Here is a 26926-nt window from a genome sequence, read left to right as displayed (position 1 = left end):
AAAATAAATAAATAAAATACAAATAATAAATAAAATACAAAAAATAGGGCTGAGGATGTGGCCCAGTGGTCAAGTGTCCCTGAGTTCAATCCCTGGCACCGCCTCCCTCCCCACCCCCCAAAAAAACCCACTTTTCCACAATTTTAACAGATTCTGCATTCAAACTACTTTACAAAAGTCTTTAAATTCTCTTCCTAACCATGAGGAATCTCAAACTGGGAAATCTTAAGTCTCAAAGTTAAGGCCTTGGCCTACATCAAAAGATTGGCAAGTGGTTATACATTAAAGTAAAATGTTTAAAGTGCTCTGCTAGCTCAGTCAGTAAAGCATGAGATAACTGTTTATTATGTACCAATTTTACTGTTCATCATCTTTATCAATTAATTACTGAGAGCTGGGTGCAGTGGTATACACCTGTAATCCCAGTAGCAAGGGAGGCTAAGCTAGGAAGATTTCAAGCCCACCCTTAGCAACTTAGTGAGGCCCTAATCAACCTAGCAAGACCCTGTACCTAAATAAAATACAAAAAGGTGGGGGGGGGGCGCGCTAGAGATGTGGCTCAATGGTTAAGTGCCCCTGGGTTCAATCCCAGATACCAAAAAGTAAAAACAATTAACTACTGGTACTAGTTGGATTGGCTAACAGGGGTGCCTCAGTCCATTTAGACTGCTATAACAAGGACTGGGTATATAGCTCAGTTGGTAGAGTGCTTGCCTCACATGCACAAGGTCCTGGGTTCAATCCCCAATACCACCGGAAAAAAAGATGTTCAGTTAGACTGCTATAACAAAACACCTCAGATTCGATAATTTATAAACGAGAAGTTTATGGCTCATAGCTCTGGAGGGTGGGAAGACCAAGATCATGACAACACCAGATCTGGTGTCTGGTAAAGGCCCATTTCTCATAGATAGCACCTTCTCATCATGTCTTCACATGGAAGAGGCAAAAACCCTCCAATGGGCCTCAAGAGTATTAATTAAATTCATGAGGGCTCTGCCTCATGAATCACCTCCTAAAAGTCCCATCTCTGAATACTACTGCATTGGGGATTAGTCTCAAACATTTGAGTTTTGAGGAGACAGAATCATACAGATCCTAGCAAGTAGATATAATGTCCGTCAGTAACCATCTATAAGAATGCTGAATTAGAACAGTGGAAATAACACTCAAAGTCAACAATTTTGTTTCATACCAATCAACAAGAAATGTCTAATCCATAAAAACACATGATTAATAGTTCAAAATCTTTTAAACACCAAAAGAGAAGACATCCTTTGAGAAACATTGTTTTAAATTTGATGTAAAGCAAATAATACGAGCCAAACTTTTATGACTGCTCCAAATGAATGTGAAGCTGTCCTCTACATCTTAGTCTCTGAAATAATTTGAACTACTAAAAAATTTAAAACTGTTAAAAATGTATTTTCTACATGAAAATTTACCTGAGCCAAGAAAGACATAAATAGCTAAATTAGTAACAAATACAAAACTAAGTAATCATTAATTTGTTTATTCAAGTCTAAATCAAATACTACAAACTTATTCTCCCAGTAACCATGAAAAATATTTTGTCTTTGCTATGCTCTATCATGGACCAATTTAAACAATAATATTATAAACTACTGAGAATTATATCTAGGTATGTAACAACAATATTAAAGAATTGAGGAAAAACATCAAGTAATCATCTTGTCTCTGAATGGATATAATAAGGTACTTTTAAATCAAAGTTTTCCTTTTGGCTTTCATAATTATATAAATTCCATAGCTCATCAACACCAACAGCGGCATGCAATGCAAACAAAACATTTCAAACAAGGTACCCTCTAACACATGGTATTCAATATACTATGAAGATTTAACAATTTTAGTGTCCCATTATTTATATGGATTAATAATGTGTGTGTCTTGGCTCCTGTTAAGTCAGCTAGTACTTGAGGTTCTCTCCAGCAAAACAAAAGCAGAAATACACAGACACAAACAGACAACTAATTGGAACATGCAAGATATATTTACAAAGTTTTCATCCAAAGTAAGCAAGTAATTTATATGGGTTCTACATTAAACATGATTATTTTTGTAATCAGGTGAAAATTTTAAATACATTAAATTTCAAAGGCATCAATTAACCACAAAGATTAAAGTGAGGGTGTGGCAATAGGAGGAAGGATATCCTTTTTCCCTATTTCCAATCCTTATTACTATCACTGTTTATGATGGGAAAGTATGGTATACCTTAGCTGTGTTTATATGGCAAAATGGCTAAAATGACACTGAATTAACTGAAGTAGAAGATTTCTCACTTGTTATATTAAAATGATTTGTAGAGCTAATAAATGTTTAGTGAGCCACTGCCACATAACATGTTCCTATCTAGTTAGGGAAATATGCAGATAAATACTGAAGAGCCTTATTTTGAGGAACAACAAAAACACCTAATAAAAGATAAGAGAACAGGGCTGGGGATGTGGCTCAAGTGGTAGCGCGCTCCCCTGGCATGCATGCGGCCCGGGTTCGATTCTCAGCACCACATACAAAGATGTTGTGTCCGCCGAAAACTAAAAAATAAATAATACAAAAAAAAAAAAAAAAGATATAAGAGAACAGGTAGGAAATAAAAGCTAATTGTGGGTAGGGAAAGAATAGACAGATTAAAGGGAGGAAATCTTAAAAGATTTAATGGAAAAGGAGTTTTTAAAAAAGCGCTGGAATGAGGCTTCAGAATAAGTTTTTGATACTGATAAGCAAAAGTATATAATAAAGCAATCATTTAATTTACCTTTATTTCACTTTTCAATTCTAGTTAACTATGAACAATGCGAACAATACTTTCACATGTTTACAAACTAAAGATGTTAAAATTATTCAGTTTTAAACAAAAAATAATGCTGGAGGTTTACAGCTCACTGGTACTGTATACTTAGTAGATGTGAAGGTCCTGGGATCAATCCCTAGTTTGGGGAGACAGAGACAGAAGAAATAACAACAAAATGATTCCAATAAAGCATTAAAAATTATTCAAATGGGGGTTATCAGAACTTTTGTTTCAGGTTTAGTTCAAAACACAAACCATACATAAAACATTCAATTTACATGTGAACACCTTAAAATGTGTTTAAATCTAGTGCTATAGCCAACAAGGGAAGAAAAAGATGAGAAATTAAATTTACCCATTCACGATCTGGACTCAAGAACTAGTTGTGATCAGCAAACCAGCTATAGACCAAAGGTAAGATTTCTCCCCTGCACCCCAACCCCATCACTGGGAATAAGCCAGGGGTACTCTATCACTGAGCTACAATTCTTTTTACTTTGAGACAGGGTCCCACTATGTTGTCCAGACTAGTCTCAAATGTGTGATTACCCTGCCTCAGCTTCCAGAGTAGCTGGGATTACACTCTGCACCACTATGCTCAGCTCAGAAATCTTTTTAATAATACGAAGGAATCTATAAAAACAGAACTTTAAATATAATCATTCTAAATTCTTCAGATTACTCAGAATCTTTTTTCAATAGTTATTTTTCAGATTTACCAAGCATTCCCCTGCAACAAAGATTCACTGAGTCAATAAAGTTCCACAAATTATTTTTTAGTGAAATCTTTCTATGCGTAATCAAAATGTTTGCTTTTGAGGCTGGGGTTGTAGCTCAGTGGTAGAGCACTTGCCTCGAATGCATGAGGCACTGGGTTTGATCCTCAGCACCACATAAAAATAAATAAAATTTTAAAAACTTACTTTAAAAAAAGTTTGCTTTTATTTTAGTTTTATGATAAGGAGAAACTGTAACTTTATTTACATATCACCAAGCAATTCTATGTCACCTATTTTGTAATTTTTGTGTGAATATATATCCAAACAATGGAGTTATTTGTGAAAATTGGTTTTCAAATCAAATTGTACTTTACCTGTACTGAATCATTGTTATATGCAGCAACTGTGTTTTATAAAAAGTCATCCAAGTATTAAATTAGTGAATACTGAACACTGTTCCTAGGGGAAACACAGGATTAGGTTCCTGTGAGCCTCTGGTCATAACAGTTTTCACTTAAGGATGAATACATAACCTTGTTTAATGTATGTTTCAGTTTAGACACTTTATTTAATAAATACTATTATTCATTAACATTGAATTCATTATCAAATTACCATTAACTCATGCCTGAGCAAATGTTACCTGTATATTCTGTATAAGATATATCATAGCCGTCTTGCGCTCAGAATGCTAGATAACATTTCACCACCACACTTAGGGGCCACTGTAAACAGAAAAATCACCAAAAAAGAAAAAAAGCACAAAAATGCGCCCCCTCCTCAAAGTAGCACTAGATAGAACACAAAGAGGACAGTTGTTTATAGTACAAGGATTAAATCTAAGAAGGCAGAGTGCCACCTTACTCATCAGGCAACTCAAATTTTTCACCATTCTGCAAATGTCCATGAATGAAAGTGATCTATTTAATTATTAATTTTTGACTCACAAATTAATTTCAGCAAGCAGGCAAATTTATAATTCAGAATCTACAAATAATGAGGACTGACTTTATAAGAAAAATCTAATTAAATAAATTTCATGGGAAATATCTTAATACTTCAACCTAGCATATTTTAAAAATGTGAAGACTTATACACTGGTGTTCATGAGGAATGGACAAAATTTTATGATGTTGTTTCTTAAATCATCAACCAAAAAAACCCATTTAAGTGTTCTTATGAAGTTTACAGATAAAGAATAAAGATGGAAAAATCATTTAAAATGTACTGTCCATCCTTTAAAGAGTTAATAAGGGAAAATAATATAGAAAGGCATCATACACTGTTTGTAATTTTTAACACATAACTTCTTTCTTTTTTTTGGGGGGGGGGAGGGGTTGCATTCGGAGGATCAAACCCAGAACCCTGCATATGCTAAGCATGCACTTTACCACCAAACTACACCTCCATTCTGAATAACATAATGTATGTAAGATCTCCTTAGGGGGGAAAAAAAATCAGATGTTTACCTATCAATATTATGCATTTTTAAAAATTCCTAAGAAAGTCAATAACAGTGATACACACTTATAATCCCAGCTTACTTGCAAGGCTGAGGCAGGATATTCACAAATTTGAGAGGTCATCCTGAGCAACTTAGTGAGATCCTGTCTCAGAATTATAAAAACTAAAATAACTTTAATTAAAAAATTTTCAAGCTGGGGGTGTAACCCAGGGATACAGTGCTTGCCTAGCATGTTCAAGGCCTTGGGTTCAACTTCCAGTACCAATCCCCAAAAAATTAAATATTACTCAGCGTAATCATGTTTATCCAGTTTGCATTTATACTCTCCGTAACAAAATTCATATATATATTAAACATTATCTAATCACACTGACACTTGAAATTTATCAGTGAAAATGAAAACAATACATTAACTATTAAGACCATAGGAAAATTTGGAAGCTGGGAATCAAATAAAATAAAAGCCACCAATATGTTTTCTTTTCCAAATTCAGATGACATTAATTGTAGCATGTTTTTAATAGTGAAAAACTAGAAAATTTTGTCATTAATAACAATTAAATAATGAAATAGTATACAGTCTTTAATAAGAAATGAGCTAGACTATATATATATACATACATACATATATACACACAATACAGACTTTATATAGATGTAGGTATGGCTTTAATTTAAAATAAGAGATCAGACAAGAAAAGATATTTATACTAATGAGGGGAAAAAATACAAGGCAAATCACACAATACTAGGTACATGATTCCTTCTGTTACCAGCCAGGCACAGTGGCACATGCGTGTAATCCCAGCAAGTTGGGAACATGAGGCAGAAGAATTACAAATTTAAGGTCAGCTTCAGCAATATAGTGAGACCCTTAGCAACTGAGTGTGACCCTGTCTTAACATAAAAAATGAAAAAAGGACTGGCAATATAGGTCAGTAGTAAATTATCCTTGGATTCAATCAGGAAGAGAGGAAAAGCAGGGAGGGCAAACAAGAAGAAAAAAATTGCTTTTATTTGTATGGGTATACACACTAAATTGCTAACAAGGAAGGGGATTTAGCGACTGGGGGTACACTGGGGATTGAAACCAGGGATGCACTACCACTAAGTTATATCAGCAGCCCTTTATATTTTTTATTTTGAGACAGGTCTCTTACTAAGTGGTTGAGCCTGGCCTTGAACTTACAATTTTCCTACCTCAGCCTCCTGAGTATCTGGGATAACAGGCATGCCACTGTGCCTGGAGATAATTTTTATTTTTCACAATGAGCTTATATAAGTTTTATAAGCATTAGGTAGATTCTCAACAAATATTCTCTTTTGTTATGGCCAGTTAAATAAAATATGAATAAAATTCATGTTATTTGAAAATTACTCCTGACATCTTGACTCCAGTAAATTCTATGAAATATAAGTAAAAACCACCACTTCCCAGTTCAAAGATGGATTTCAGTAAATGTTCTTAAAAAATATTCAACACTCACCAGTTCCCAAAACTGAAATACTTAATGATTTATGACAGTCATCAACAAACTTTTTCTATTAAGAGCCAGAGAGTTGGCTCAGGAGGCCAAGGCAAGAGAACTGTAAGTTCAAAGCCAGCTTCAGCAACTTAGTGAGGCCTTAAACAATTTAGCAAGACCTTGTCTCTAAATAAAATATATAAAAGGGCCAGAGATGTGGCTCAATGGTTAAGCACCCAGATAGTAAATATTTTAGACTTTGCAGGCACACATGGTCTCTGTTACATATTCTTTGATTCTGTTTTGTTTTTACAACTCTACAAATATTGTTAAAAAATTCTTGGCCAAACCCACACATGCTAGGATAAACTTGCCAGCCATAGTTTTGCCCACCACCGATTTATAATGTACCAGCATCTAGAGTCTAATATTTTTTAAATATTTATTTAGTTGTAGATGAACATACAGTATCTTTATTTTTATGTGGTGCTGAGGATCGAACCCAGTGCCTCACACATACAAGGCAAGCATTTTACCACAGAGCTACAGCCCCAGCCCCTAGAAGTCTAATATTTTATTTTATTTTTATATATTTATTTTTTAGTTATCGGCGGACACAACATCTTCGTTTGTATGTGGTGCTGAGGATTGAACCCGGGCCGCACACCCGCCAGGCAAGAGCGCTATTGCTTGAGCCACATCCCCAGCCCAAAGTCTAATATTTTAAATGTTACACCAAGGATGTTAAAGGTCACAGGGGTCAGTTTTATTCTACATTAAGTGACATTATAGCACTTAAAATTACAAGCTGATTAATACATTTAATTCTACATGTTAGACAAACTAATAAAACAGTGTGAGAACACAGTAAATAAAATTTCAAGTATTCATATTATATAATCATGATCATGTGTGTGCCTATAAAGCACACATATCCATTTGGAAAAAAATCAGCTGAATTTAAATGCTATACATCAAAGATCAAGTCTCCTTTTATGATACTTAAAATCATTCACACATTCAAGTCATCATAATTAGTTAGTCTTCACTGAAAATTAAGAACTGGATTCAGAGACCGGTAGTGATTTATTTGGCTATAATTTTTTTAATTTATAAGGGTTATTATAAAATATTAACCAACAACATCAAATATTACTCTGAAGTCCATATTCTTGCTGGATGTGGTGGCATAAGCCTATCATCCCAGCAACTCCAGAGGCTGAGGCAGGACCACAAATTCAAGGCCAGCCTACACAATTTAGCAAGACCTTGTCTCAAAAACTAAAAAGGGATAGGGATATATCTCAGTACTACACCACCCCAGGTTTAATTCCCAATATCAAAGAATTTTTTCATTATGAATAATAAACTGAGTCTAATTAAAAGTCTCAAATGAAAAACTTATCCTGCAAAAGAAACCAAATACTCTTTTATAATAATCTTACCTAGACTGGTGGGTTTTATCAGTTCATCCAATAAGTCATAAAATGGTAGTTTTTGAAGTTTTATATCCGGATGGACTGGATGAAGAGCTGATGTAAGATGTGGGAGTTCCAGTTCATGTTTAGGTCCCAGGAGAGAAACAGGGAGTAACGGTGATGATGCAGGGTGACCATCATAAGTGAGCTGTGGAATGGTGGATGGAGACAAAGTTGCTGGCATAGGACTTGAATGTACATTAGGGATGGACAAGTCCGCAGGCGTCATGATTTTCTGGGGGAACCGCCGCCTATAGAGTTCTTTAATTTTCATTTGTACAGCAGGACTACAGCCAGCCTTTAGCAAATGCAGGGCTTTTGTGAGAAGTTCGTGTTTGCGTCCGTGCTTGTTTCTCCCAGCGTAGCCCAACAGTACTTGTAGTTCAGAAACTCTAAGGCTCATAACCATTTGCTTAGAGAAAAAATAAAATGTAAAATGTTAGTATCCAATAAAATAATCTATAATATTAACAATATATTACTATAACCCCTCCCTTCCTTATGATTTGCTTAAAGGACAAATCATTGACAATTCTAATGATTTTAAACTTAAAAGTTAATCACTTAAATAACCAAATAAATTTAAAATTAATGTTCACAGATTCATTGACTTCCCCCCAGGATTAAGAAAGATGTAAGATAAAGTATACACCAGGTACACATCCACTGTTAATGATGAAATTGTCAGGTATTCATCAAACGCTGAGTCTCCAGGAGAGTGCGCTATATAGATAGCAAAGGTGATAACGTGCCTTCAAGAACATTTCTGGTTTTGTGGGGGGAAAATTATAAGTATATTTGAAACAAACAGTCCACCTCAAACACTAGATGTAGGAAGAATATCAGTAACATTATCAATATTACATTCTGTAGTAACTCTGGAATGTATAGGACTTAAACTATACCTTTTTTGGTCCTTTATGTATCAGATCCTAAATTTGTTATTTTTCATATGGGCTGCCATTTTTTTTTCTTTTTACAACTCCACAGGTGTCATCTTTTCTGCTTTACATACGAGAAGACCAGTTCAGAAAGTTTAAATAACTTAGTATGGCCACATAACCTAAGTAGCAGATGAAAGTCAAACCCAAATATATGGGTTTCTAAAAATTCAGGCTCTTTTCACTAAACCATTAGGAAAAGAACAGAGCTAGACGTATATTACCTTTACTCCACTTAGAAGGCCAGGTTGAAAGTCCAAAAATTTGATCTACATGCCACAACATACATGAAAACAGTGGATTCCGTTTTCCAATAATTCAGTTTTTAAACTATTTTTACTGTATATTTTTCATGTCTTTGTTTTAGCACTTATCCTGCTATACTGTTATTTTCTGCTTATATAAGTGATTCTATTACTAGGCTAAAGTTCTCTAAGGCACATGATGATATTTCCTTAGCATCCAGGACTAAGGCCTGACAATAGTAGAAACTTAAAAATGTCTAGAGAGTAAATGAATAAATAAGAATGGTATATCAGATGAAATGGATGGCGGTGAAGCTATAGTGAAAAGTTATCCAAATGAATACCTAAACACATGTGCTCTATAGAGGCATACAAAAAGACATAACAAAACTTTGAAAATAAATTCTAGGGGCTGGTGCTCAGCGGTAGCACATTTACCTAGCATGTGTGAGACACTAGGTTTGATTCTCAGCACCATATATAAATAAAAAAATATAAAGTTCTATCAAAAACTAAAACTAAAAATAAAAATTTTAATAAATTCTACCCCAAATCCCATATTATCAAAGGTTATAAAATCGCTAACTATAATGTCAGCAAGATACCATTTTCTCTCTGCTCAACAAAATGTCCCAAACAGCACAAAATAGGCTTAAGAATTTTATTATTTATTTTCAAGGGAATAAGGAATTCAGAGTGTGACTGCACACACCTGTAATCCCAGCAACTAAGCCTGAGGCAGGAGAATCGCCAAGTTCTACCCTCAGCAAATCAGCAAGGCCCTAAGCAACTTAGTAAGACCCTGTCTCAAAAAGTAAAGTAAACCAATCTGCAGGATAGAACCAGGTGGGGGGCATAGGGAATTCAAACTGAAATGCACTACTAGTAAGTGTGCTCTGTTTTTAAAAGAAACAACATGAAATTTCAAGGGTTTAAGGTTAAAAATAAGTTTAAATTGGCATTGGACATATATACTTCATTTTATAGGGGAAAAGTACAAAATTTAAGGAGAACTATCTTTCCATTTCAAGTTAACTCCATTTTTCCTAAGTAAAAAATAAAATCAGCAATACAGTGATTACCATGAACTCTTTCTTTTTTTAAATTTTTTTTTGTTTGTTTTCAGCGGACACAACATCTTTTATTTGTATGTGGTGCTGAAGATTGAACCCAGCACCACACGCATGCCAGGTGAGCGCACTACCGCTTGAGCCACATCCCCAGCCCCTACCATGAACTCTTCTCACGACAGTACAAGTATGTATTTAAACATAGCACAGAGAGCCAGAGAGGTGGCATATGCCTGTAATCCCAGTTAACTGGGAGGCCAACACAGAAGAATCATTTGAGCCTAGAAGTTCAAGACAGCCTGGGCAACAATTTGAGACACAGTCTTAAAATAAATAGGTAAAAATAAAGCACAGACTTATAATTGTTCTATTTTTATGGAAAAACACATTGACAAGTTACATAAGTTAAAATCTCTTGCTGCTAGGTCCAAAGTAAAAGTTAGTGATACAACGATAAACCTAACTGCTCTTAGTTATATTTTTTGACCGCCTCTGAAAGGCAAAGCAAGCAAAAGCAACAGCTAAAATAATACCTAGTACACAGAATGTACTCTAATGTAGCTGCTGTTAAAAAAAAAAAATTAGAAGTCATGGCTTGTTAACATCAATCATCACAATTATGAGGCAGGTATAGTCCCTGTTTTTTACATGGGAAATAGTAAAGCTAAGAAAGTTGTTGACCAAAGCTAAGAAAGTTGTTGACCAAAGAAAGTTGTTGACCTGCTTAGGGGAAAGGGGAAAAAATAGAGCAATGGATTTAATCAATAAGAACTTTGTAGCTCCAGTCAGGTGTGCAGTGATACATGCCTGTAATTCCAGTGGCTGAGAGGCAAAGACAGGAGGACTGCAAGTTCAAAGCCAGCCTTAGCAATGGTGAGGGACTAAATAACTCAGTGAGACCCTGTCTCTAAAAAAACACAAATTGGGCTGGGTATATGGCTCAGTGGTTGAGTGCCCCGAGTTCAATCTCCAGTACCTCCCCTCCCCAAAAAGGAACTTTGTAGCCAGGAGCAGTGACACATGCCTGTAATCCCAGCAGCTTGAGAGGCTAAGGCAGGAGGAGTTCAAAGCCAGCTTCAGCATCTTAGTGAGGCCCTAAGCAACTCATATGACCCGGTCTTTAAATAAAATGTAAAAAAGGTTGGGGATATGGCTCAATGGTTAAGCACCCCCGAGCTCAATCCTCAGTACTAAAAAAAAGTTATAGTTTGTACTTGAGTAGTTTCAGCAGACAGTACCAAGTTTAAAAAACATAATGAAGGACTGGCTTTGAGGGTATTTAAAATAAAGTAGGAAGGAATGAGAAAGAGGGAAGAGGAAAATGCTTGGGAGTGATATTGGCCAAATTATATTGTCATATTGCATGTACAAATATGTAACAACAAATTCTACTAATATATACCACTATAATGCCACCAATAAAAAATGTGGGGAAAAAATATAAAATGAACTGGGAATGTAGATCAATGATGAAGTCCCTGTCCCTGGGTTCAATCCCCATTTCAGGGCTGTGGGGGAGGTGAGAAGAAAAACATAACAACTTTCAATCTTAAAAAAAAAAAAAATTACTAAATGGGCAAATGAATTAACAGATACTTTTCAAAAGAAAAAAATACAAATGACCAAGAAATTATGAAAAAAAAGTTCAACATCATTAGTAATTAGACAAATGCAAATCATAGTAATGTAGCCACATCAATGTTCATAGCAGCTCAATTCACAATAGCTAAACTGTGGAAGCAACCCTCAATAGATGAATGAATAAAGAAACTGTGGTACATATACACAATGAAATATCACTCCGAATTAAGAGAGAATAAAATAATGGCATTTGCAGGTAAGTGGATGGAGTTGGAGAATATCATGCTAAGCGAAGAAAGCCAATCCCCAAAAAACAAAGGCCAAATGTTCTCTCTGATAAGTGCTTGCTGATCCACATAGGGGGATGGAAAAAATGGAGGAACTTTGGGCAAAGGGGAGGGTTAGGAGCGTGCACGGGGGCAGGAAAGATGGTGGAATGAGATGGACATCATTACCTTAGGTACATGTATTACTACATATATGGTGTGATGCTACATTGTGTACAACCAGAGAAATGAAAAATTGTGTTGCAATTGTGTACAATGAATCAAAATGCACTCTGCTGTCATATACACTTAATTAAAATTAATTAATTTTTAAAAACTACACTGAGATTTCAAATCCCACCAGTCAGAATGACAGTCGTCAGGAACACAAATAATAATAAATGCTGAACAGGATGTGGAGAAAAAAAAAACAACACTTTTCTATTGTTGGTGGGAGTATAAATTATTACAATCACAATGAAAATCACTATGGAATTTCCTCAAAAGACTAGGAATGGAACCACCATATGACCCAGCTGTACCACTCCTCAATATTTATCCTAAGAATTAAACTCAGCAAACTGTAGTGATACATGCATACCCATGTTTATAGCAGCACAATTCACAATAGCCAAATTATGGAACCAACCTAGGTGTCAATGGATGAATGAAGAAAATGTAGTGTGTGTGTGTGTGTATGTGTATGTATGTGTGTGTGTGTGTGTGTGTGTGTGTGTGTGTGGTTTTATTCAGTCATAAAGAAGCAAGTAAGAATCATTTGCAAGAAAATGAATGGAACTTATAATTATGTTAAGTGAAAAAAGTCAAACTCAGAAGGTCAAGGATCATATGTTCTCTCATATGAAGCTAAAGAGGAAAATGAAAAAGGGTCGGGGGAGGTGATCTCATGAAAATCAAAGGGAGATCAGCAGAGGAAAAGGACCAGTGGGAGGAGAAGTGGGAAAGTGCTGGGGAGTGATATTGGCCAAATTATAGTCATATTGTGTGCATCTACAAATATGTATAACAACAAATCCCACCACTCTGTACTAACTACAATGCACCAATAAAATAATGTGGGAAAAATACAGTTTGAAGACCCTCCCCAAAATAAAATAAAATGAAGTAGGGCCATAAAAAGGAGCCATATCAAGCTGGGTTGGGTCTGGAGTCAGGTAAGTGAGCACCTTAAATTCTGCACCCTAGTGCTTCACTCACCTCATCCTAGTCCCAGATCTACCAAGCACTTTGTCTAGTTTGATAGCAGACTCAAGTATGTTTAAAAAGAGAGGGGAAAGCAAGTAAAAAGGAAGAGTAAAGATCCTGGAAACAAAGGCAACAGGTCTCTGAGTAACAGCTTCAGAGCTTCAGGGATTAGAAAATGAACAAATACAGAAGGATCAAATGAGACAGAGAGAGATGTCCACCCTGGAGAACCCTGGAGAGATACTTTGGAGACACACAGAGATGGGAAGGAGGAGGCAGAAAAAAGAAATGAAATTTTATATAGAAATGTGGAGAGGCAACTCAAAGACATTCCATTTGACAAATCTCCTTTTGTATTATATTCAACCATCCTCATATCTATAACACAAAATCTGAAGATATTGAGTAATGTAAATAAATAAAGGAAGAAATGGATAGATGAAATAGAATGGTAGATAAATACATGTGTACTTTAGTTTAAAAAAAATTTAAAAACTTGCTGAATGTCACACAACAAATTCCACATCAAAAGTACTTCCACATTTTAACATACTATTTAAACAAATTGCATGCCTTTTAATTAGGAAACAGAAAAATATCTACTAGAAGATAAATTTAACAACTGGTGCGGTGGTGCACGCCAGTAATCCCAGGGGCTGGGGAGGTTTAGGCAGGAGGATTGCAAGTTCAAAACCAGCCTCAGCAAAAGCAAAGCACTAAGCAACTCAGTGAGACCCTATCTCTAAATAAAATACAAAAGAGGGCTGGGGATGTGAGTTCAATCCCCAGTTAAAAAAAAAAAAAAAAAGTAGGTGGTTAAAGTAAGAAAGTATAAAAAAGATTTTAAATATTTTGATTTAAAAAAAATAAAGTATATGGATTTATATCAACCATTGAACAGTATAATCACATGCAAAGAAAGATCAGGTGGTACCTATTGCTATTATTGTACCAACTGCTGCATATTCTCCTACCCTCCCCCAGGAGTACTCTACTACTGAGCTAACATCCCAAGACTCCCCTTCTCCCCTTTTTTACTTTCTTTAAATTTGAGATAAGAGTCTCCCTAAATTGCCCAAGCTGGCCTTGAACTTTCAATCCTCCTGCCTCACTCTCCCAAGTAGCTAGGATTATAGGCATGTGACACCACAGCTGGCTGTGGTATTCTCAAGGACTGCAGGAGCACAAAGTTTAAAAAAAAAAAAAAAAAAACACTAAAGGGGGTAGAAAACACTGCAACATCTAAAGCACCACTTAATCAAAAAGCTGCAAGAATCGTGAAGTAGTCGATTCACAATGTACAATGCTGACAACAGAGGAAAACTAGGCACTTAAATACATCTGAGATGTTGAAATTTTTTAATCTGCCATATGTTTAAAAATCTCCAAGGGCTGGAGTTGTGGCTCCGTGGTAGAGCACTTGCCTAGCATGCATGAGTTCAATCCACGGGACCACATAAAAATAAACAAAATAAAGGTATTGTGTCCAATCTGCAACTAAAAAAAAAAAAAAAAAAAAAAAAAAACTATCCATTTGTTAGTTCTACAACAAAATGAATACTTCCAACTAAAGGTAACATCAACCACTACTACTATAGAAATTATTACCTCCTTGGCAATTTCATAGCTTTCTTCCTCAAATGATATAGTTCTTAGAATTGTAGAAGATTAAAAATGCCAGAGAAGTGTATATATTCTGTTCAGAAGAGCATTCCATGAGTAGCGTCTTCTTAAAATTTTTAAAGAGATATGCACATAATTTTATTTTTATTTTTTTAGAGAGAGAGAGAAAGAGAGAGAGAGAGAGAGAGAGAAAGAGAGAGAATTTAAAATTTTTTTTTTTTTAAGTTTTCGGCGGACACAACATCTTTGTTTGTATGTGGTGCTGAGGATCGAACCCAGGCAGCCCGCATGCCAGGCGAGCGTGCTACCGCTTGAGCCACATCCCCAGCCCTGAGCACATATTTTTAAAATCCAAATCATTTTAACAAGAAAAAACAGCAGCTAAGTGCCCCACCAGCAATTTTCAAATCCCTGCGGCAACCATTTTGACTTTTTAGCTATTCCTTCTAGAATTTTTCATTATGATCTATTCTTAATTTTTCATTTTAGGTATTTATTGACTTCCCATGGTAACAAAATGTTTAGCTCTGTCACATCTCTCTTCCCACCTCATCATCATAATTTGTGGTAGAATCAACTGTCAATATTATTTTCAGCCATTATAATAATATAACAGCTAAACCATTATTAGAGTTAATAACTGCACCATTTCCCCACCTGCTTAGTTATCTTAAGTATTGACTGCCTATTCATCTGCAAACTGCTACAAAGTCTAACTTTCCTCTTCATATATTCAAATATATCAGGTAATTCTGTTTTAATTTCTTTCTTAAAGACTTACTTCCTGTGGGCCTGGTGCCACACACCTGTAATCCCAGAGGCTCAGAAGGCTATGGCAGGAGGATCACAAGTTCATTCAAGATCAGCCTCAAAAACTAAGCAAGGCCCTAAGCATCTTGGAGAGATCCTGTCTCAAAATTAAAACAAATAAAAATAAAAAGGGCTGGGGAATGTGACTCAATAGCTAAGCAACCCTGGGTTTAATCTTTAGTACCAAAACAACCACCACCAAAAAAAAAAAAAAATCTTCCTAAAGCTCTCCATCATGTTCCACTCTAGACTGGTTAAATATCTAAGCCTGATGTACAATTATGATCACGGAATTTTCCATTAACTTATCATGGGAATTCTCTTTTATACTGGATCTTCTGTTTCCTAATCTCATTTCTACTTCTTTCTTGGTTTTCTCTTTTAGTGGGGTATTTTTCCAGTAGCTTTCAGAGAAGGGGAGCATGGGAAGGTTTTGTTTTATTCACTACATTATGTCTTTAAAAATCTTCATTTACCTGTACTTAACTGAGTGGCTCAGTGCAGAATTCTAGAGAGGAAATCATGTTTTGTAAACATTCTGAATGTCTTTCCTCATTGTCTTCTGGTTCCCAGTGTTGGTATTAAGAAGACTGGCACCATTCAAAATCTTTAATCTTCATAGTCAACTGTGTATCCGCCTCTGGAAGCCTTATTCCTCTTTATGTGTTCTGAAATTTAACAATATTGTACCTTTGGGTTGGTTTTGTTTTTGTTTTGTTTGTTTGCATGAACTGATAATTGCTGACCCTTTAAGATAAGCTGGGCATGGTAGTGCATGCCTGTGATCCCAGCAGCTTGGGAGGCTGAGGCAGGAGGATTATGAGATCAAAGCCAGCTTCAGCAACTTAACCAGGCCCTAAGCAACTCAAGGAGACTCTGTTTCTAAATAAAATGTAAAAAAGAGCTGGGGATGTGGCTCAATGGCTAAGCATCCCTGGGTTTAATTCCTGGTACCAAAAATAACAAAAATAAAATAAATAAATAAATAAAATTAAAGATACATGTCCTTCAGTTCAGCTCTGGGAAATTTTATGCCAGTAATCTTCTTTCAGTTTTTTGTTTGTTTGTTTGTTTGTTTGTTGTTGTTGTTCTCTTTCTTATATGCCTATCTGAATACTGGCCTTCCAAAACGAATTCTCTAAGTATTCTCAGGGAAGAGTAGGGAGGAATGGGAGAGTAGACATGTATGCCCCCACCATTCAATAAGAAGGCATTTCTTAGGCTGGGGCTGTAGCTCAGTGGTAAATCACTTGCCTAATATGTGAGACACTGGGTTAGATTCTCATCACTGCATTTATTAAAGATCCATCAGAGAAGGTATTTTTAAAAAGAAGGCATTCCTTCAATTGTCTTTTTAGGACATATAAAACTTATTATAAAAATAGACACGTGTAGGTGAACACTATCTCAACTACACAAAGGCAGGGTCCATATTCTGAAAAAGACAGACAATATTTAAGTAACAGCAATAAGAAGGGTGCTTTTTGCAATTAAATAGAAAGTGCCAGTTTTATTGTCTCATTAGCTATGACCGTATATTATTAAAGGTCATATCTAAATTGTGAATAAGAATTAGATACTACTAGTGAACAACATAATCATTCTCATTCACACATCCCACTGCAATGGTTTATAGGATTAGTCATAAGGCAGACCCTATGAGTCTGTATCTGGTAACACTTTATAACTAATTATAGGCCAGAATGAATTCTAAAGATAGCCAAACTAGGCATTTAATAATGTCATAATATTTCACTTATACTTTTGCTTTCTATCCACAAACCAAAGGAATAATCAAAAGGTCTATAATAGCAAACATTAAAGCATGCACAGTACAACAAAAATATTTCATTCATTATTTTCTGGTCAGATTCATTCAACGGGACTGAATTTTGGATTATTTCTAATCCTTCCCATTAGAAATAGTTAATAAGTAGATGGTAGGTTAGCAATCTGTCGACAATGCCTAGTTCAACCAGAAAACCTAGTTAGACAGTTTCTACTCAAAGCAGTAAATCAGGTTGGTGACATACTTCTCCATAATCTTTCTTCCACCCAATGTCTCATCTTTTATTTATTTATTTCTTAAGCTAACTGGAAAATTACATGTTGTACCTATCCATCCCAGCAGATAGTCTTTCTCCTCTCCTGATCTCTATTCTATCATATTGATTGCACTGAGCTCCCACAAAATATTATAATTATACATAAATGGAGATTCCATTCTCCTTTAAGCAAACTACAAACTTAACACTGTTGAAATGGTGTATGAGCTTCAATTTTTGACAGGCAATTTAAATGTGATCCTCATTTATGTACTACATTTACTGTAACTATTTTACGTACTTCAAAAGCTCCTTCTTGATAACTTGAATCCTAAAAATAACAAATCTTAAGTCAGAATGTTTTTAAAATCTGAATATAATATTTTTCACAATAAAAAATTTAGCTTAAGCCAAACATGGTGGCACACACCTGTAATCCCAACAGTTCAGGAGACTGAGGCAGAAGGATCACAAATTCAAAGCCAGCCTCAGCAACTTGGCAAGACCCTGTCTCAAAATAAAAAAAAAAAAAAAAGCAAGGAATGTGTCTCAGTGGTTAAGAGGCCCTGGGCTCAATTCCAGGTACAAAAAAAACAAAAAACAACAACAACAAACATATATATATATATAAATTTTTAAATATAATTTAAAATTGTAGGATTTAAAACACATTGACCAACTCCTTATGCAGAAGTGCAGAGCCAAAAAAAATATGGTTCCTCTTTCAGGGGAAAAAATGCTCTGCACAGATATACAATAAAATGCCGTTTAAAATCAGGCCTGATAGCACACACCTGTAATCCTAGTAACTCGGGTGCTGAGGCAGGGGGATCACAAATTCAAGGCCAGCCTCAGCAACTTAATAAGACTGTAAACAACTTAGTGAGACCCTATCTCAAAAGTAAAAAGGGCTGGGGATATAGCACAGTGATAAAGCACCCCTAGGTTAAATCCCTAGTACAAAAAAAAAAAAAAAGAATTTATGGAAGTAACACTAATAGGATGAGTGAGGCAGGAAGAGACAAATAGGTCTGGGGTTGTGGCTCAGTGGTAGAGCACTCGACTAGCACGTGTGAGGCCCTGAGTTGGAGCCTCAGCACCACATAAAAATAAGTGAAATAAAGGTATTGTGTCCAACTACAACTAAAAAATAAATTAAAAAAAAAAGAAGAGACAAATAACTTCTAACAAGCTAGGTACAGTGAAATATGCTTATAATCCCAGCCACTTGGGAGACCAAGGTGGGAGGGTTCCAAGTTCAAGTTCAAGGCCAGCTCAGGAAACTCTGTGAGATCCTATCTCAAAATTTAAAAAGGGGTAGGGATATGGCTCAGTGGTACAGTATTTGCCTAGCATGTGCATAGCCCTGGATTCCATCTCCAATACCACACACATTAAAAAAATCTATTCTCTATGGGGCTTGGGCTCATCGGTAGTGCACTTGCCTGGCATGTGTGAGGCACTGGGTTAGATTCTCAGCACCACATATAAATAAATAAATAAAAAGATCTAGCGACAATTAAAAAAAAAAAAAAACCTCCTCTCTAAAGGTTACAGCAACAAACAGGAATTATTTAAGTACATATATGGTAAAAAAGGAACTGTGATAATGGAAATAAAGAAGACAAGGCCAGGAAATTCTGCAAGTAAAAACTGAAGGTTATGGTCAATATTGTGGCTTATGGTGGGTCTTTGAAAAATTAGTACTATACTTGATCATGAGGACCATCATCATTTACTTTCAAAATAAAATCTAAAAAATATTAACCAGGCTGGGCCTCTGGCCCATGCCTATAATTTCAGACTCCAGGGGCTGAGGCTGAGGCAGCAAGACTGCAATTTGAGGTCAGCCTGAGCAACTTAGTGAGACTACGTTTCAAAATAAAAGGGCTGAGGTATGGTTCAGTGATAGAACACCTCTGGGTTCAGCCTCCAGCACAACCAAAAAAAGGAAGAAAAGATAAGAGGTGGACCTGGTGGTACACGCCTATAATTCCAGCCACCCAGGAGGATGAGGCAGGAGGATTGCAAGTTCAAAGCCAGCATCAGCAACTTACAACCCTAAGCAACTTAGTGAAAGCCTGTCTCAAAATAAAAAAATAAAAAGGGCTGGAGATATGGCTCAGTGGTTAAGTGCCCCTGGGTTCAATCCTTGATGAAAGGGGAAGGAAAGGAAGAAAGGACTTTTAAGAAATTTTAAGTCTATCAAACTCTAAAATATCAAATATTCTTTTCTAACCCTCCTCAAACCAAAAACAAACATAACACAGCATTTGCAACGGAAATACCACCCCATTTAATTCAAGTTTCACACAGGAAGCAATGAAAGAAACAGTATACCCTATCTGAAAGTTGAGATGCCTAATGAAGAAAGATGTATTTACAAAACAAAAAGTGAGAAAAAGAATGCTTTCTATAAGTAAACAAAGCTTTTAAATTACAGCCTTTAATTTAGGTTCCAGAACAGAAATCAAGGAAAAGCCTTAAAGGGATGTATTAGAAGAACTATTTCAGAGTAGCAGGTGTAATTTACAGAGCTAGCAAGAAAATGGAGTTAAACTCAAAGTCAGATCCAAAGTCCACACAATGCTGCAAGAATACTATTAGATAATTTAAAAATGATTTGGGAACAATATAAACACAGGATCAGAACATAAAACAGAACTAAGATCTCCCTGCCTAATCCTACATTTAATACACTGGTTTTCCATACTTTGTGACTAATTGATGGTCTCTCAACCTGTGGAGAGACCATCACTTCTAATAGTTCATGACCTTTAAAAAAAATTAGTTAAAAGCTGTATGAATCAAATTTCCTTTAAACTTCCACCTACTGCCCATTATTCTTAAAATGTGTTACGGATTTTTCCCAAATATACCCCTTGACCATTGTTCTGGGTGTTCTACAGTCCATAGTACTGGGGAATGAATGAAATATTCTAGATATGGTCTGACAAGTCTTGAATACAGTAGTATTTCTATTCCTATCATTATGATCCCTATTTTGATGTTTCTACCAATTTAACCTAATAAAACATTTACATTTTAGATTGTTCTCTTTATATATATATTTAGTTTTCGGTGGACACAACATCTTTATTTTATTTTTATGTGGTGCTGAGGATCGAACCCAGTGCCCCGCGCATGCTAGGCAATCGAACTACCATTTGAGCCACATCCCCAGCCCTTAGACTGGTTTTATTTGAAAAAGGGGAAAGTGGGCTGGGTTTGTGGCTCCATGGTAGAGCGTTTACCTCACATGTATGAGGCACTGGGTTCAATTCTCAGCACCACATATAAATAAATGAATAAAATAAAGGTCCATCAACAACTTAAAAAAAAATTTTTAAAGAGGGGGGTAAAGTATGGTATGTGTTATACTTTTGTTTTAGTGGGGATTGGTAGAGTGCATCCCCATCATCTTGTTGCTTATATTAAGACAGAAGCTAACAAAAATCTTCATTCAACATCTTTCACACGAACTATTACAAAGTCAAAGAACCCCATCCTCTAACACAATTTTCCTGTTGTATTGTTTTGTTTTTGTGGTGCTGAGGAATAGAACCCAAAATCTCCCACGTGTTTGATAAGTACTATACCCAATGAGCTACAAGCTCCAAACCCACTAAGCTACATTCCCAGCCCACAATTTAAAGGCAAAAACTTTTATTTAATGCTGTTAAACTGCATTTTCTTCAGCTTATAATTCTAAACTCTCAAAACTCTTGGAAAAAAAAACTATACCTGTCTATTGTGCAACTTATCATACAATGTATAAATTACTGATTTTCTAGTCTGTGTCTTCTGGTAGACTTGGCATTTTTCAAGGACAATATATCCAAGTCCCTGATGCTAAAAATAGTTCATGACACCTTATAAGTTAAGTGCCCAGGGGATGATGAACTAATTCCTCTTGATTCTGTCATCTAACACATCCTCAGTTTTGTGTCCTCTACAAAATATAACTGTTGCCTCTTAAATATTCACCCAGGTTATCTTTAAAACTTGATATAACAGGGTCAAGACTAGAGAGCCCTGTGGCACATCACAAGAGATTACCCTCTAGTGGCACATCACAGGAGATTACCCTCTAAGTAACAATAAAGTTTAAGGTTACAAGTAAAATTATTCAACTACTTGATATTCAGATGACTATTTCCTAAGTTTAATTATTCAATGAACATTGTCCAGAAAGCTCAAGAAAAATTATTAAAATAGTATTTCAGTCCCAATTTATAAATTTCAGAGAAAAACTGATTTAAAAAAAAGAAATGTTCTCAAAGTTCTGGGGATAATTCCTCATAAACTACACAGAAATGTGTAAAAGAAAAAAAATGGCTTACAGGAAAAGTTTGTTTTGCAATGACAGCTTGCCTGAGTGTATTTTAAAATCCCATCAGAAACCTACTCATGATTGATAACACTCTTTTCTACATGGAAGGAAACACATCCATTTGATTACTAGTTACAGATAAGAGCAACAATTTCACAACAACAAGCATCCTTTGTCTACATAAAGTAAAATTGCTAACCTACTGTAAAACTTAAATCATTATCTTCAGAACAGATCATTATGATCAATATTTTGGTGGAGGGGGAGACCAGGGAGTTAATCCAGGGGCACTTTACCACAGAGCCACATTCCCAGCCCTTTATTATTTTGAAACAAATTTTTGCCAAGTTGCTTAGGGCCTCACTGAGTTGCTGAGTCTGGCTTTGAACTTGTGATTCTCCTGCCTCAGCCTCCCCAGTGTCTGGGATTACAGGTGTGCACCACTGATCAAAATTATGCAAAATTACTACAGTAGTAAAATAAATTTTAAGAAAATGTTAGACTTAGCTGGGTGTGGTGACACCACCTTAAAATCAGGGACTCAAATTTAAGGCCAGCCTTAGGCTTTATTTTGAAGCCCTGTCTCAAAAAAAAAAAGAATCAAAAGGGCTAAAGATGGTGGAAAAGATGAACATCATTACCCTAAGTACATGTATGAAGTCACGAATGACTTTGTATACAATCATAAACATGAAAAATTGTGCTCTATGTGTGTAATATGAATTGTAGTACATTCTGCTGTCATATAACAAATTAGAATAAAAAAATGTAAAAGGGGGCTGAAGATATAGCTCAGTGGCAAAGTTCCCCTGGGTTTAATCCCTAGTACCAAAAAAAAAAAGAAAAAGAAAAGAAAAGTGTTCACATTCTTTTACAGAAATTCCATTAATGTAGATAAAAACACGTAAGGTAGGGCCAAGGAAAACAGTGCACTACTTATTATAGCTCAGTGGTAGTGCACTTGCCTGGCACGTGAGGCACTGGGTTCAATCCTCAACATGATTGATCGATCAATCAATCGACACAAAACAAAGGTGTTGTGTCCATCTACAACTAAAAAAAAAAAAATTTAGTTAAATAAAATAAAATTCTGAATAGTGAGGTACAGTGATGCAAACCTATAATCACAGCGACTCGGGAGACTAAGACAGGAGAATTGCAAGATCAAGGCTATCCTTGGCAACTTAATAAGGCAATTTATCAAGACCCTATCTTAAAAAAGGGGCAGGTGAAATATAGCTCAGTGATGAAGCACTCCTGGGTTAAAGCTCTAGTATCAATAAATTTATATTGAGGAAAATGTAACTGAAATTACTTTTTGGCTTTTTTCCCCTTTTATTTATGTGTGGGGGGGTGACCTCCCACTCTACCACTGAGCTATTAGATGCTTCAGCCCAAGGTTATAATTTTTTAAGATATTATTTTGGTTGCAGATGGATATAATATCTTTATTTATTATTTTTGTAGTACCTAGGATTGAACCCAGTGCCTCACCATGTGCTAGGCAAGCACTCTACCACTGAATCATAACCCCAACCCCTTCAAAATATACTTACTTATTGTAATACAGTTAGTTTCCTAGATGGTATCAAACAGAAATTCCAAAATAAATTTAATAGGCTGGGGCTGGAGCTCAATCGTAGAGCATCTGTGTACCATGTGTAAAGCCCTGGGTTCAATCCCTAACATCACAAAAAAACAAAATTAAAATACAATCTGACTGGGCTTTAAATTTAAGAACTACAATTTAAAGTAACTGATAAACCAGGCACAGTGGCACATACCATGTAATCCCAGCGGCTCAGAAGGCTGAGGCAGGACTTAGCAAGGCCCTAAGCAATTTAGCAAGACCCCATCTCTAACTAAAATATAAAAAGGGCTCAGGATGTGGCTCAGTGATTAAGTACCCCTGAGTTCAATCCTTGGTACCATTAAAAAAAAAAAAAAAAACTTAAAAGTAACTGATAAGATACTTTAGATCAGCATTTTTCAGGTTCATAGTGATAACAGGTATTCAGAAAAATACAGTTCTGGGACAAGACAAGTTCAGAAAATTTAATATTCTATAATTCTTTACCATGCCTTCCCTTCTCAAATTATATTAACACATTAAAGATTCCAGGAAATCCAGCAGAAAGGTTTTGTTAACCTAATTCTGTACAAATTTACTTAGACATTAGTTTGTAACACTGTCACGAAACTATTCTTTATTATCATCTTATTTCTTAGTACTTCATAGAAGAATTCTCAAAAAACTAAGAGGGAATCATTTTTTCCAGGAGTTCCATACCATGCCTGTTGTTCTAGCTAAATTTTGAAAGTATCTCCTTCCACTCTCAAGTACCCGTTTAGATGATAAATTAGTCATCTTAGAGAAAATGGGTGACAAAACATATATAAAATATTTGAACTACCATTACTAAATACCAAGTTAGCATGTCCATGTTACTGCACTCGGTTAAAATGTTATATAGATGATGATTTATCTTGATTCCTTTTCTCAAATTTCTTAAAATTCTCCATTAGCAATCTTACAGGTATTTTAAAAATATTCTATAGTACTGAATTCTTATTACCTGAACCAAACAGATAGTGAAAATATGGTAAGTAAGGAATTCATTTTATCCAATAGTAAGGAAAGGAACTCTTGAAAACACTTTTGCAGCACACAGATGTAAAGTTTTTCTTTTCTTTCTTTCTTTTCTTTTTTCTTTTTTTTTTTTTTAGTTGTAGGTAGACACAATATCTTTATTTTTGTGTGGTGCTGAGGATCGAACCCAGTGTTTCATGCATGTTAGGCAAGTGCTCTACCATCTGAGCTACAACCCCAGCCCAGATGTAAAGTTTTTAAAAAATCTGATGTTGCTTTGCAGTACTAGGAACTAAACCCAGTACCTTGGACATGCTGGGTAAGCACTCTTACCATTAAGCTACATGCCCAGCCTTTTAAGTTTTTGAGACAGTTTTTGAGACAATTTGCTAAATTGTCCAGGCTGGCCTCTAATTTGTAATCTTCCTGCCTCAGTCTCCTAAATGCCCAAGTTCACCACACTCAGCTAAAAGGTTTTATTTATTGTTTTTATTTTTTGGAACTGGGGATTAAACCAAAGGGCACTACTGAGCTGTATCCCCAGCCCTTTTCATTTTTACATTTTATTTTAAGACAGGGTATCACTAAGTTGTTTAGGACCTTGCTAAATTGCTGAAGCTGGCTGTGAACTTGCATCCTCCTGCCTCAGCCTCCTGAGCCAATGGGTTTACTGGCATGCACCACCATGCCTGGCTAAAAGCTTTTTAAAATTAATTACTGCAGGTTCCATCTATGACCCCCTTCTTCATGCTGGCGATTAAACCCAGGGTGTTGGCACATGCTGGGCAAGCTCTCTACCACTAAACTACATTCCCAGGCACCCCACCTTTTTTCTTTTTCTTTTTTTTTTTTTTTTTGAGGCAGGATCTTGCTAAATTCTCTAGGCTGCCCTTGAATTTATGATTGTCCTGCAACAATTACCCCACTAGCTGGGATTATAGGCATGCATCTCTGCACCTGGCTTTCTCAGAATTCATGAGCTCATTTTCACTTAGCCCAGTATTCCTGTGTGACCTCATCCACCTCATAACTTCAAATTTCCATCTCCTTTTGTATGGGGACAGGGATTAAACACAGGGATGCTGTACCATTAAGCTACATCCCCAGCCCTTTATATTTTATTTTTTAAATTTTGAGATAGGGTCTCCCTTAGTCACCCAGGCTAAACTTTCAATTCTCCTACCTCAGCCTCCAGAGTTGCTGGAATTATAGGCATAAGCCACTGTGCTCAGCTCCTATTACCATTTTCATTCATACTACAATGATCTCTTCCCTAGATGTCTGTAAAATGCTCTTTAGGGATTTTTCTGCCCCAACAATGTCCTTTTCAAGTCACATTCATGCTGCTACCATTAAGTTCCAAGTTTTTAATTCTGCAAATATTTTAACAAAATTAAAATAGGTTGGAAATCATAATCTAGAACTTATATTACATTTAATTAATATTATAATTGTTATAATTATATTCTTCTTATCCTATAATTGTATATTACACACTATATTTACATTTTTATAGGTGTTCCACATATGGGACAATGGGACAAAATGGATAAAACTTTTCAGTGACTAACTATTGTACTCAGTATAAAGATCGTACTTCCTAACATGGTCTAAGATATACTTCATAATCCAGTCTCAGCCACAGTCATCAATCCCTTAATCAGCTTTCCATCCTCTTGGACTTTCACATACATGCTGTTCTCTCCCTTCTGGCATCCTAACCTTTCTCTAGGTAACTCCAACTCATTCTATTTTCAATTTGTATGTCATCACATTTGGAATACATTCCTTAGGACACCTGTAATATTAGTAAATTGACCCTCCCATGTGGCTTCTCTGTTTAACTCATTACAGTTCTTATGCCATATGTAGTTTTCTACCAAACTACATGCTTTATATATATATTGAGACTGTGTCTTGTTCATCAATAAATAACATCTATCTTAATTTATTTTGAACCATACCGATATTGCAATCCTGCTAAAAATTATACATGTTAAATCCCACAAATAAAATCATTATATAAATGTATCCAATGCCTACTCAATATACTGGCATCCAAACTCACTAACTATAGTGTTCAAACAATAAATTTTCTTAGTTTGGAGGGCTAAATTAAAGTCTGTACTTAATCATGTAAAGAATGAGAAGTTATAAAAACATTATAAATTGTAAAAATATAGGAATAGGTAAGAAATTGCTTATAATTAAAATTAAATATAAATCTGAGCTGGGCATGGTAGCACAAGCCTGTAAGCCCAGCAACTTGG

At 35.6% G+C, this 26926-nt stretch overlaps 1 protein-coding gene across 5 annotated transcripts in view; it reads right to left on the bottom strand.

Annotated features, from left to right (window-relative positions):
• Pias1 (protein inhibitor of activated STAT 1) overlaps nucleotides 1–26926 on the bottom strand; it is a 131419-nt gene that overhangs the window by 92294 nt on the left and 12199 nt on the right. For 4 of the 5 annotated variants that reach the window (XM_026408806.2, XM_026408810.2, XM_026408809.2 and 1 more), the window contains exon 2: nucleotides 7914–8358. In XM_026408806.2, the coding sequence (XP_026264591.1) occupies nucleotides 7914–8358 (445 nt within the window). Of the gene's footprint in view, nucleotides 1–7913; nucleotides 8359–18034; nucleotides 18055–26926 lie in introns of those variants that run through there. The other variant, XM_026408807.2, reaches the window with a different exon arrangement.

The sequence above is a fragment of the Urocitellus parryii genome, chromosome 6 (assembly GCF_045843805.1).
Source record: "Urocitellus parryii isolate mUroPar1 chromosome 6, mUroPar1.hap1, whole genome shotgun sequence".
Taxonomy (NCBI): domain Eukaryota; kingdom Metazoa; phylum Chordata; class Mammalia; order Rodentia; family Sciuridae; genus Urocitellus; species Urocitellus parryii.
The sequence above is the reverse complement of the archived record's forward strand: the minus strand, read 5'-3'. Positions and strand labels throughout refer to the sequence as shown.